Here is a 12830-nt window from a genome sequence, read left to right as displayed (position 1 = left end):
TGTACAGAATGAAGAGAACAGGTCCAAGAACAGACCTCTGTGGAACACCACAACATAGATCAACTGGGCTGGAGTGTATTCCATTTGCAGATACAATTGTTCAGATATCAAGTGTTCATACCACCCAGTCGTCACCCTGGATTTGAAAGTGTTCCCACTACCCAAGGTCCATACCCTGGAGCTGAAAGTGTTCCCACTACCCAAGGCCCACCCCCTGGAGTTGGAAGTGTTCCTACAACCTAAGGCTGAAGCAAAATTATTAAACTACTTCCTCACATCTGCAGACCAAAACCAATTATATGTCAATATTTTTAATCTCTATCTTGAATTGTGTCCAAGAAATTCTGTGCAACATTAAATTCACACAGGGACTCTGAGTGGCCGAGTGGTCCAAAGCGCTCTCCGTTACAGATCACTGCCATCTCACCTCTGTCTGCGTGGGTTCGAGTCATGGATTCAGCCAATGTGGGTATGTGAGAAAGCTTGCAAGTAGCTTCTCGTGGGTCGGTGGTTCTTTCCGGGGGTTTTCCCGGGTTCTTCCTCCATCATTAATACTGGTCGCCATGTATAGTCTATCGTGTGCTGAAAAATGGCGTTAAACCCTACAACAACAACAAATGCACACACACACATACAAGTCTGGTTGGGTAGTATCTTATAAGCCCAACTCAACTTTTTCTTTACAAAGCTTGGGGATAACAATAACCTTAGTTTAACACTTTGACTGACTGTGCCAATTTATGTCTTAAAAGCAATATCAATAATTATCAGGCTTTCCCCCCCACCTCAATGATAGTATTTATATGGTGGAACCCATCTTGAAAATCCACCATAGCAGCCAAACATGCATTCTGTAAATGGTACATTATCAGGGTTCACGCTGAACTCTGAATGAGAAATTCAAAGACTTTTCCCAAACTTTCTAAGACCACAAACACAGATTTTCCAGACCTATTTTTGCTAACATTTTGTAAACAGGTTATATGAGAAAACAATGAATGCAAAATACTACAATACTGCTTATTGATGAAATTCAAACTATAATTAATTCCCTAAAATTGCTTTATAATGATCTGGAAGATAGGTTAACATTCACTGTTATTTCAGAAATATGTAACTTATGCATCAGATTTAATACAAAATAAAATGTTCTCTTAACAGACATCAGCACTGCTTTAAATGCATTATTATATATGCTGTTTTTTCTCATCAATCAATTTGGAAAGAGATGCCACCACTATCATCTTTTCCTCTGCTCTTCTCCTTACAGCATTTGACTGTGTGACAAACACAACGAGTCCTTTTAACTCTGCTTCTTCTGCCTTCTGAACAGAGGAAGTATGTTGGCTGGCAATGTCAGCTTCAAGATGCAGCTTTCTGGCTTAAGTTCTTCCACTTCATCCATGGCTAACTCCTGTTTTTCCTTTTCTGCTTTCTTCTTATCCAGATAGGCATGGTACTTATGTCTTGCAGTGGAGGCATACATCATCATTTCATTGCTAATGATGATTTCCAAAGGTCCAACTGCTTTTCTCATTGTGTCAAAGATTAGCCCTTGAGCTCTGAGGCTTTCTCTGCTGAGGTTATCACAGATACCTGTTTGTTGACAGAAAATCCTCTCTCCACTATTGCCTGCCCATGTGAGAACAACAACATTTTTTGGAGAACATTCAAAAGTTCAACATATTCCTTTCTTTTAGAAAGGACAGAATAAAACACTTCATCAAGGCTGTCATCTGTTCTGTTGAAGCATTTCAAGGGACGATTGTCCAATTGGATAACTTCATCCACTAACTTTACTTACTGAGTCAATATTAAATCACATCGGGACTCTACTTCTCTTGCTGCCTCACATATAATTCATAACAGTGTGTAGTTACTGTGTACTAATTTGCATTTTACCTTTGGCATGACATGTAAGGGCTCCTTCTCCCATCAAAGCCAAGTTGATTGTCTTTTTACACAATGTACAAAATGCCTTTCATTTACATGTTTTATCATTTTTCAGCCATTCCTTGTATTTCTCTTGTTCAAGCCAGATATCGTTGAAAGAGCAAAATGTAACCAAAATTCAATTTGCTGAATGTCTTGTTTAAAAAATAATCGTGAATTAGTGTAATGAACATTTTGATTGGCCAAAGCTGATGAACGTGTCCAATAAAATTGAATGATTCATCAAAAGAAAGAAGCCAGGAAAACCGACTACATTTGAATCTAACAACCTTAGGCAATTTTATTTGTGATTATAATAATAATAATAATAATAATAATAATGAGGACTTTGTATAGCACCTAATCTTTAGAAGCTCTAAGTGCTTTACAACAATACATGACACCTAAAACATATATAATGATATGATTACGAAAAACAAACACCAAAAAGTTAGAACACAAATAAAAAGTGCTAAAAATAGTTATGGTGCTGACTTCCTTTGATGAAGGGTGTAGCCGGCTTGCTTTGATGAAGAGTGCACGTGTTACTGAAGTCACCATCAAGGCCAACTTTGGATGGCCAAACAAATGCTTGTGTGTTATTGCGGTGGCAATAAAACTGAACAGGTCATCAAAAGAAAGAAATCAGAAAAACTTGACTATAGTCTGACTATACATCCCTGTTTGTTTGTACCCCACCACCGATTTCAATAACAAAAAAGTTTAATGTGATTAAAAGTGCACAGTCAATTGAATCACTGATTTACAATTTATAACCTGACTGACTAGAATGATACTAATACTAGCATCCCCTGTACCATTCATGCATAACGGACTTTCCATACTAACATGGGGCCATATTGTGTACACTATGGGCTACTTTAATTCCATCAGACAACATAATGATGTAGTTCATCCTATTCGGCAAATGCCGGATAATTCCGTAAATTATGATAGAGTTTGGAATTATATCCCTTTGTACACAAGAACATAGAAATTGAACTGCTTGTTAAATCCACATGAAAGGCAAATTTGTTTGTTTTCATTCTTTTCCTTTGCTTGATTCGGCAACGTAAATATCAGAAGCAGACAACATATATATGTACATCTGTACTTGTGCACACACCCCTTTGCTGAAAATGGACTTGTTCAGGAACTGGAAGTGGATCTCCAGCATGTCTGTCTATTATACTGAAAACTTCCGTTAAGCATGAAACGCACAGATTATGACAGTGTTAGGGCCACTATACTCACAGTCAGGTTAGAAATTATAAATCAATGAATGAATTGACTAAGTTCTTTGCACTTTTTACCATTATTGAAATCGGTAGGGGGGTTACAAACAAACAAGTTGGTATAGTCAGACTATACATCAAAATCTAACAACCTTGGAAAATTTTATTTGTGATTATGGAAAGAAATTAAAATATCTGGGTTTATTTCAACTTTCAAAGACCTCAGGGTAATCTGCTCGATATTTCCATACTTTCAAGGCTTTGAAAATGCTACCTCATTTTTCCCAACCTCTCAAAGACCTTCAAAGACTGTATGAACCCTGATCATCTACCAGCCACATGCTTACCAGTCCTCTGTGTAGATAGAGGAAATTTTTGTTTAACTTGACCTTGTGACATTAAAATCAATTGGCTTCTTTTCCTGCCCTAAATGCAGGCATCCAAAGCCTGGACCAGGTCTGTGATTTGGAACAAATGTTAATGTGCGAAAACTATTTCCTCCTTTCAACCAGAAAAACACTAACCTTTTACCTTTTCACCCCTAAATTAAATGGCTTTTTCCTTACCAAAATTATAATCCAACCATGAAGGTTGCTTGAGATATGTCATGCAGAATTAATATCATTGTGCAGAAACCCTTTTTATTCTTCAGTCATTGACCTTGACCTTTGATATCTTTTGACTCTCAAATCAATAGGGTACTCCCTTACACCAAGTGCAAGCCATAAACAAAATTAAAGGAGCCATTAGTGATGAAGAACTCCAGTTATTGTGTGTAGGCCATTTTCTTCTTTCTGTCATATAAGCTTGATCTTTGACCTTTTGAGTCAAATACTGATAGGAATCTTCCATACTGCAAGTACAAGTCATCCACAAAGTTTGGTAACTGTAGATGCTGGAGAAATTGAGTTACTGTGTGATAACCATTTTCAGTTACCTTTATCTTTGACCTTTTGACCCTGAAATTTATAAGGTTTTTCTTACATTACGGGCAAGCTGTTCCAACAGCTTGGTAACTGTAGATGATGGAGAACTCAAGTTACTGTGCAGAAACCATATTAAATCTGTGCACTGAGAATGTAGTCTCTCAAGACAAGTGGTCTCTCGTAGCAGTGGTCTTTCAAGACAGGTTATATTGTGCTGAGTTGAAGACCAGTAGAACTGGCAAAACTTATCAAACCCTGGCCCTGGCATCAGTGTATTTCTCAAAATATCCCTCACATTGAGAGTTTACTGTCCCTTGCTTATGATGCTTCTGAAAATTAAAATTCCTCTAAGATATAAATTCACTAAGAATCTTTTCATACTTGAAAAGGAAGCTGAACAATTCTTCAAATTAGAGGTAGTTCTAAACATTTTAATTTTCTATGCAAGAAAATTCAAGATATTATGGCATTTTAATTCTCAATGCCTACCTTTATAAAGTGAAACCTCATTGCTGCAAACCAAGAAATAATAAAGATATTACCAAATTCTAAATATGAGAAAGGAGACGCTTAGTGAAACTCTTATAAAAATTCAAAATGTGAAACAAAATGTCTTTTGTTCCAAAGAATGATAACATAAGCTTTATTCTTTCTGCAGAACTGCTCATTTATAAATATGCTAACTAATTATACTACTAGGATTTTATTCTTTTATAACAGAAAATGTTCACAAAATTATTTTCAAGATTGTTTTACAAATGAGTTTTAAGGCTGCAATGGTTTACACATGTAAACATTTTATTTCACTTCATTGTGCTGAAACAAAATTAGTAACCATGTAAACAATCATGCACATGGTACATCTGGTGTTAGATAATGCACATATCCAGGCACAACACCTAGTTGCATGTACATATATGTAGCAGTACAAAACAATATCATGGATTCTAAGAACATTTTACATAAATTGTCATAAATATTCAACAAAGACGTATTACAAATTGAACTGTGTAATAATCTGAAATAAAAGATGAATAGCAACTGAAACAATATGAAGCTGAGTGAGGTTCAACATGCACAAGGCAAGAAAACAAATGCTTCAAGATTTCTATTTATTTTGTATTTTGATCAATAACTGATGGCATCATTTGTCCAATATTAAAAAGCTTTTGAAAAAATCTTGTCTGATTCTGTTGAGTGGTTTTTGAGAAGTAGTCATTTAAAGGTTTCTTATTTTTAGTAATAGTGGCCACATTTGATAGCAGATTTTTAGTAATAGTGGCCACATCTGATAGCAGATGTTTAGTAGTGGCCACATCTGATAGCAGATTTTTAGTAATAGTGGCCACATCTGATAGCAGATCAGCATTATTTCTGTAAAATTGAAAATCCTTTTTGCCTAAATCTCTGTCATATTTGGTCAAACTCTGCTGAGCAGTTTCTGAGATGTAGAAGTTTTTAACAACAGCCATATTTAATGTCAGATTAGCATCATTTGAATAAGTCTGAAAGTCTATTCAGCCAGTTCTTGCTTTCTGTCAAATCTGATCCAATGCTGTTGAAAATGTCTTTTAATTTTTAGCAACAGCAATCATAGTTGATGGAGGATCACAATTGTTTGCTTAAAGTTGAACACTTCATATCAGGACGCTCTGTCAATTTTTTAAAATTCTGTTGAGTAGTTTTTGAAATTTTGAAAAGTCACTTAAAGTTTCCCTCTATTTTTAGTAAAAGTGCCAATATAGGATGACAGATCTATATCATTTGTTAAAAAAATAAAAATTCCAATGTTGTTTTTTCTGAGTTTGTCTGTTAGCTGCCGAATCACACATATCAATTCTTTTTATTTTAAAGTTTCCTTTTTAAAGATATTTCATATCAGTTTTAGAGCCTTATTTAAGCGTATGAATTATGGGGGGGGGGGTCCTGCTACATAGCTATTTCTAGAACAGGGGATTCTGTCATTAACATCATAGCTACATCCAAAATCAAACAAGCTATTCCACCAATGGTAACAATACAAGGTTTTGAACTTTCAACAGCATGGTTTTAATATTTTGTCTAAACTTGCACAGGTGTTCTGAGCAGAAGCGCAATATTCAAAGCAAAGGATCTACTGTTTGATGGACATACAAATGACTTTTGAATTTAATGCCTTCACAGACGAGTTGGCTGCTTCTAGACTTGTGAGTAACCAATTTAAATTTCTTTTTTTCATAAACATGTTAGGCTATATACAAGGGCCACTTACTATTAAAATAAAGACTATTAGGAAATGGTTACAGTAATGGGGTCCAAAAGTCAAATGAAGTAAGACATCAACATTGACAGTAATGATTGTGGATAGGTGAGATCCATCTCCAACCCACCCCGACTCCCACATCATAATTATCAGGTGTGGCATCTTACACTGTAGGATATGGGTCCCATTGTTATAATGTTAGTCTTTGAACCCCCTCCTTCCAGCCATTCATCCATTAACTATAGTTTTAATTTCAATTGTAATGAGCCACAGTGAAAGACCAAGATCTGGTGTACGTGTAACATTATTTGGATTTAGATCCAATCTGGTCAAATGATTTATTTTCAGAACCAAATTCTTTACTTGATTCGGTCAAAATCAGTATAATTAATTTTCAGAATACAAAATATACCCAAATTTTTTTAATTTCATTTTAAAGGCATGCAGTGTGTATGCCCTCTATTTCATTGTTTACATTAGTTACTTTACAAGTGACTATACTTATAGAAGTTGGTATAAAGTAGTTCTCTGCTCAGTTTATACAGAAATAAATGCAGCCTGGCCTGATCACATGGTTATCTTCTGACCAATGGAATCTTAGCTACATTTACCAACTAATGCAAGTGCAATTATATTTAGATTAACTACACAGGTTATATATTAGACAGGTCACTGATCTACATGCATCAATAACACTGTTCTAACAATGTGTGTGCCAGATTTGTCACATGTAAAGATGATAATTTAATGTCGGAACAGCAGTCTCACAATTGAAAATCAATTATGCTGTAAATTAAACTGTGTGCTTCAAGTTTTAAATGCAAAATTCAATACATGTATATACAGTAAAACCTATTATGGGCGACCTCTGCTATAAGTGACAACCTGTCATTTCCGACCACAACTGCAATGCATGGATCGATTTTATTATATAAACTTATTATATAAATGCTCTGTCATGAGTGACCACCTGCTAAACATGACCAGCAACCATAATGTCCTGGCAAAATATGCATTTTGACACTGCTATGAACGACCACATCACAAAAACGGGGATAAATAACAACAACTTTTCATTTAATCCTTGTAACAATTATTGCTTATACCATTATATTTTTTATTTAAAATAAGCCAGCTTCCGATTTCATAACTTGTTCAGGAATGCCTATAATGTTTTCATATTTTTTGTTGTAAACCAGTCTGAAGTACATGTAGATTGTTCCAGCACTTAGCCTGGTTGTCAGCCTTATTTAGATACCCCCCAAATGTAAAAGTAAGACAGGGGACCAGACAATCCAGCCCTTTTAATACCCATATCGCGAGAACAGTGACAGACACCATTGACCTTTATGTAATCATTTGTGACAATGACTGCTTGAATAGTAAAGACTCTTCTGATAAAAAACTAACATTAAATGAACATAAGAAGAGTCTGGCTACTGGTTTGTTAATTTTCAAATCAAATATATAGAAATGGATATAGACCGTAAACCAGGCTAATGTACAGACAGTTAACCAGGCTAATGTACATGTCACGAATTGCCATTTTAGTACCAAAGTTAAGGTAATGGTCATGTATGTTGTTTGTCTTAATCCGAGTTAATCTGTATAGTCTGGGAGTGAATAAGGTCTTTGTATATTAAACCAGCAAGTGAGAATCATTTCGGGGATTCGATTGATAGTGTTAAAGGCTTGTAATGTTTGTTGTCTTTTTCCCCCGATGTTACAATGATTACATACCAAATTACACTCTTTTTTATAGACTTAATCCCTTTATGCCATCTGTGAATGAAGCCATTGACTCTTTTGTCTCAAATAAATGATTCTGTTTCTGGATGAGATAATTGTTTCTTTTTATTTCATTAATTGTTAGCTATACAATGCACATGTACAAAGTTTTCATATTTTCCCAAAGTCTAGTCAAAATCGTCTTTACAGTTGATAGTACAACTTATCATTAATAATGTTAACATCTGGTACCTTAATAACAATGGAAGAACCTCAGACTAAAAAGAGACAATTTTTAACACTGGAGAAAATAATTATTGCAACTAAAAGAAATGAAAAAGAGCAGACCACTTGCAAAATAGCAGTTTAAACATCAGTAAAACAAATTTAGGGTGTTATAAAGGACATATGCTAATACATGTGTGTGATCTTCAAATGTAAATGAGATTCATGTTTAATGATATGTAAATGAGATTCATGTTTAATGATAGAAGTCCATCCTTATTGTAATATAATTTGTTTTCAGATGAATGTATACAATATTTTAGCAAGAACTATTCCTAAAGAATAGAATATATGTACAGTGTGATTCCTAAAGAATAGAATATATGTACAGTGATTGTAGATATTATCATTTAAAAAGTTATGAAAGTGGACCATGGAAACTGTTTTTGCAAACTGGTGGCAGAAGGGGTGGTCACTCATAACAGGTTTTACTGTACTTGTAATTAGAAAGTTCTATAGTTGCTGCATTAAGAATCTTGAGGTTGCCAGACAGTGACTGGTTTACAATTTTCACTCACAATCACAAATTTTGTTGTCACAAACATGACCTTTTTACTTGCAACTGGCATTGCTGTATTGGCATTAAAAGTTCATCATTTAAGTTTCTACTTGATTTGCAAGCAGCAAGTTTCTTTTTATAACTTAATAAAAACTTGATTTTTCACTACTTCCTTAAATTATGTACTGTTGCTCATGTCAAATTTTAAGCTGAAGATGAAAAAATACGGTGTTTTTTTAAACTTAGTTGTGGGACCAATGTGTTACGTTTTTGGTGTTAACAAGAATACATAACGTTACTGTTTGAAGTTGGCGTGCTATTGTTTGTATTCGCTGTAAGATGTGAACTTGCATATATTACTTACTGTTTGTGGAGCTCTGGAAGATAAACTGTATATGTTCCTGAAAGTTTTCTGCCTCTGTAATGGCCTTAATCCAGTTTTCTTGAGCAGATGGATTGGATACACATGTGAAAAGAAATCTATTGATGTGAAATAGAAATCAATTATAGACTAATAAAACAGAAACAGTTATTACTAAATAATGTGAATTCTTGAGGTTCCAATTTTTGTTGTTTTCATGGATAAGCCATGCCATGAATTTAAAGTCACAACAAAATATCAACCAAGCTCAAATTCACCATGTTCCCCCATCCCTCCATCATAAGCAATGAAAATGCATCACCTGTTTCTTTATTTAAATATAGTGCCCATCCCCCCCTTCATATGCAATGAAAAGGCATCACCTATTTCTTTGTTTTAATATAGTGGTTAAAATGTGAAATATACACAGAATAAGTACATGAATGAAAAGGAAAACTGGAACAAATTGATTACAATTTAATTAGAATGCAAAATTTCACAAGCATAAAACCTTTGTAAGATTCTAATGCCTCTACCTGACTTGTAGTACTAAAGGCAGATTTACTCATTGTCTGTGTCTTTATTTCTCAAAGCATATTATTACCATTTATAAATTCATTTTTGCACATATCAAATACTGACTGACTCAAGCAGACACATATCAAATACTGACTGGCTCAAGCAGACACATGGTCTTGTCCCAATTATTTTTCAACAGTCTGGCACATGATTTTCTTTTATCACAGGCAGCACATTCTTGAACTTCATATTCTAAAAATATTTTTGGTATACGTTTCACATTCTGTGTTGTCTTCTGAATTATAAAGGACATCCTCTTCAATAAAGATCTTGTCCATGACTTACAAATGTGTCCTCATCTTTTTAGTTTATGTTTAGTGTATTTCGTCACAATTCCTTTAGCACAACCACCAGAATAAGTGCATTATTAAAACTGCCATTCACACAAACCTTACTAATCCAATTTTCAACCAGAATGTCAAGGATATCCATCAACAAAGTCTTCTCACCAGGCAATTAAGGCACGCTTGACATGTCAGCTGTACCAGTTTTCTCGAGTTTTATATAGTGATCCTACATACTGCAGACTGCTGTTTTGCAGACATTCTTCCCGAATACCCACAAATGTAAAGTAATTCATGGTGTTCCAAATTTGACCAAAATCATATCAGAAATATGGCTTCAAGAGAAGTAATAAGCTCACCTCATAAATAAGCATTCATTGTGATCATTATCAAACTCATCCAAAGATTTTGATGATATACACTTGTGTTTCAGGTTTAATCCTTATTGGATGTAAAATATGGACTCCAATGGATACTCTGTAATGTGCTATGGACACTTATCAGAGATCTTCCATGTCTAATTCCTGAATTTCTATTCTTTAATAAACTTAGTAATTTAAGAAGTTAAAGGGATGATAAATTTTTGTACATCTACTGCAACAGTTGCATAACAGTGTATAAATTGGCTCAAAACATTTTTTTAAATAGCTGAAACACCTTCAACTGAATCTTATAATCTTTTACAAAATAAACAACATACCAACATGCAGGTAAATCTGAATGATATACCAACATGCAGAGAAACTTGGGTTTGATATGAACTTGAACTGAATTTTTTCTCCAACACAGAGGACTAACCTTTAGTTGAATCCACCATTTACTTTGCTATGATGTAACAGACTTAACATCAAGCTTATTCTAAAAAAACTGAATCCAGTATGTAGATGGACATGTGGCTCTAGAGATGATCAATTTACACCATAGATGTTTTCCTGAGATTATGGCATAAATCATAAGTAATTTTCCCCATAGGGTACTTGTAAATTAGGGATGTTCTTGAGCAAATAAGTTTCAAGTAATTATTATTTATGCATAATTTTCTTGGTGAGTGATGAGATGCCCATGCATGCATGTGAGTTCCGCATGAGTCACAGCACATGGCAAAAGCGACAACATAACTATAAGCACAGTCTGGCAAATTAAATGTTATAAATAGCATAAAAAATCAAAGTGTATAAATTACACTGATGTATAGCAATAGTCATCTGTATGTGCATTATTTGATTAATGATGATACAAGTACAGTACCTTGTAGTCTCTACCAGTGTTGGAGCATCACTACTATCAAGAAGTAAAAGTATCAGTTCTCTGAAAGAAAGCAAAGACATAAACAATTAAAAACTCTGCACTTATAAAGATCCTATCTGTCAATGTTCTGATAAACAAAGCCCACTGAAATATATACCTATTATATTGTTTAACAAAAAATAGTGAAAAATATTTACCGAGAAATATTTAATGGATTTGCTGTCTAAAGAAAGCTTTCAAAGGACAACTTCGATTTTCAGGCCTATCTTCCATGAAATTAAAATCTACCAATTAAAGGGCAAATCTCATGGATAAATTCCTAAGTGATTTTGGATTGCTTGGACCCTTAGATATGCAAAAGTAACCATTCTTCAAAATGTTAAATACTGAAAAATTTCCTGGGTGATCATCGTTACCTAACACTAAAAACTAAACACTGACACCTCCATCTACTGTAAAAGTAACACCTTTTAATTGGCTGAAAATTTCCTTTAAAAAAAATGCAAACATAGAAAATCTGTAGGAATCAGCAAACACATGGAGAATCTCAAGACAAGGTCCAAGAAGACCAACAGTTGACCATTTCACTAAGTATGCTTATGAACTACAGTTAGAGAACAACCTATGTAAATTATATCCCAATCTTACAACATCTGGATTTTACCTATTTTACTATATCCTGACAAAAATTATTTCCAAGGAAAAGGAATAATTAATATTCATAGCTTCTTGCATAAAATCAAAGTCATCCAAGATCGTTAACATCATGTTTACAGATGAAGCTGCTTTCATTTGTGGTCAACAGTGTTATAAACCTTTCAAATGAATTGAAATTCATGTGGTTTGGGGTTTTGTTTTGCTAAGGCCATTGATTTCTGTACTCCTTGTAATTAAATCTGTTTCAGGAAAAAAGTATATTGGGTATATTTATTTACTGAATGCTCGAAACACAACATAAAAAATTCAAATAATTTGTGAGTAATGGCAATCAGTATATCAAATGCCAAAAAATACTTTTTTGTTGTTGTTGTTTTAACAGCATTTTTAACACATTATTGGCCATATCATGCCAAGAGCGTGGGAGCTAAGTGCCTTTCCAAAGGGGACACATAGACAGCTGACTAGGATTACTGGGGTGGTGTGGTGTGGTGATGGTGGTGTATCAAACACACAACCCTTGGATTAAGAATTTGATGCTTGACCTATGGAGATACTGTTGTTGTTGTTTTAACAGCATTTTTAACACATTATTGGCCATATCATGCCAAAAGCGTGGGAGCTAATTGCCTTCCCAAAGGGGACACACAGACAGCTGACTAGGATTACCGGGGTGGTGTGGTGTGGTGATGGTGGTGTATCAACGGGACATAATACCAGGACCTGTGCACAGGGTTCTGAAAGGATCTATAAGACTGCATAACTATGCAGAGGCTTATTAACTTAAAATATTGTTCCATTAAAAAGAAATGTTATTAATTAAAGTTTCTGTTAAACATGTAGTCTAAAGGTAT

The 12830-nt window shown here is 34.4% G+C and overlaps 1 protein-coding gene across 2 annotated transcripts in view; it reads right to left on the bottom strand.

The window, feature by feature from the left end:
* Positions 1 to 12830, bottom strand: part of LOC149784904 (protein saal1-like) — a 62084-nt gene that overhangs the window by 23032 nt on the left and 26222 nt on the right. For both annotated transcript variants that reach the window (XM_089978497.1, XM_089978498.1), the window contains exons 6-7: positions 11320 to 11379; positions 9212 to 9327 (exon numbers count right to left, since the gene is read on the bottom strand). In XM_089978497.1, coding sequence (XP_089834623.1) covers positions 9212 to 9327; positions 11320 to 11379 — 176 coding nt within the window. The remainder of the gene's footprint in view (positions 1 to 9211; positions 9328 to 11319; positions 11380 to 12830) is intronic.

The sequence above is a fragment of the Sinohyriopsis cumingii genome, chromosome 13, assembly GCF_028554795.1.
Source record: "Sinohyriopsis cumingii isolate HCF-2022 chromosome 13, ASM2855479v2, whole genome shotgun sequence".
Lineage (NCBI taxonomy): Eukaryota > Metazoa > Mollusca > Bivalvia > Unionida > Unionidae > Sinohyriopsis > Sinohyriopsis cumingii.
This window is presented reverse-complemented; position numbering and strand designations above follow the sequence as displayed.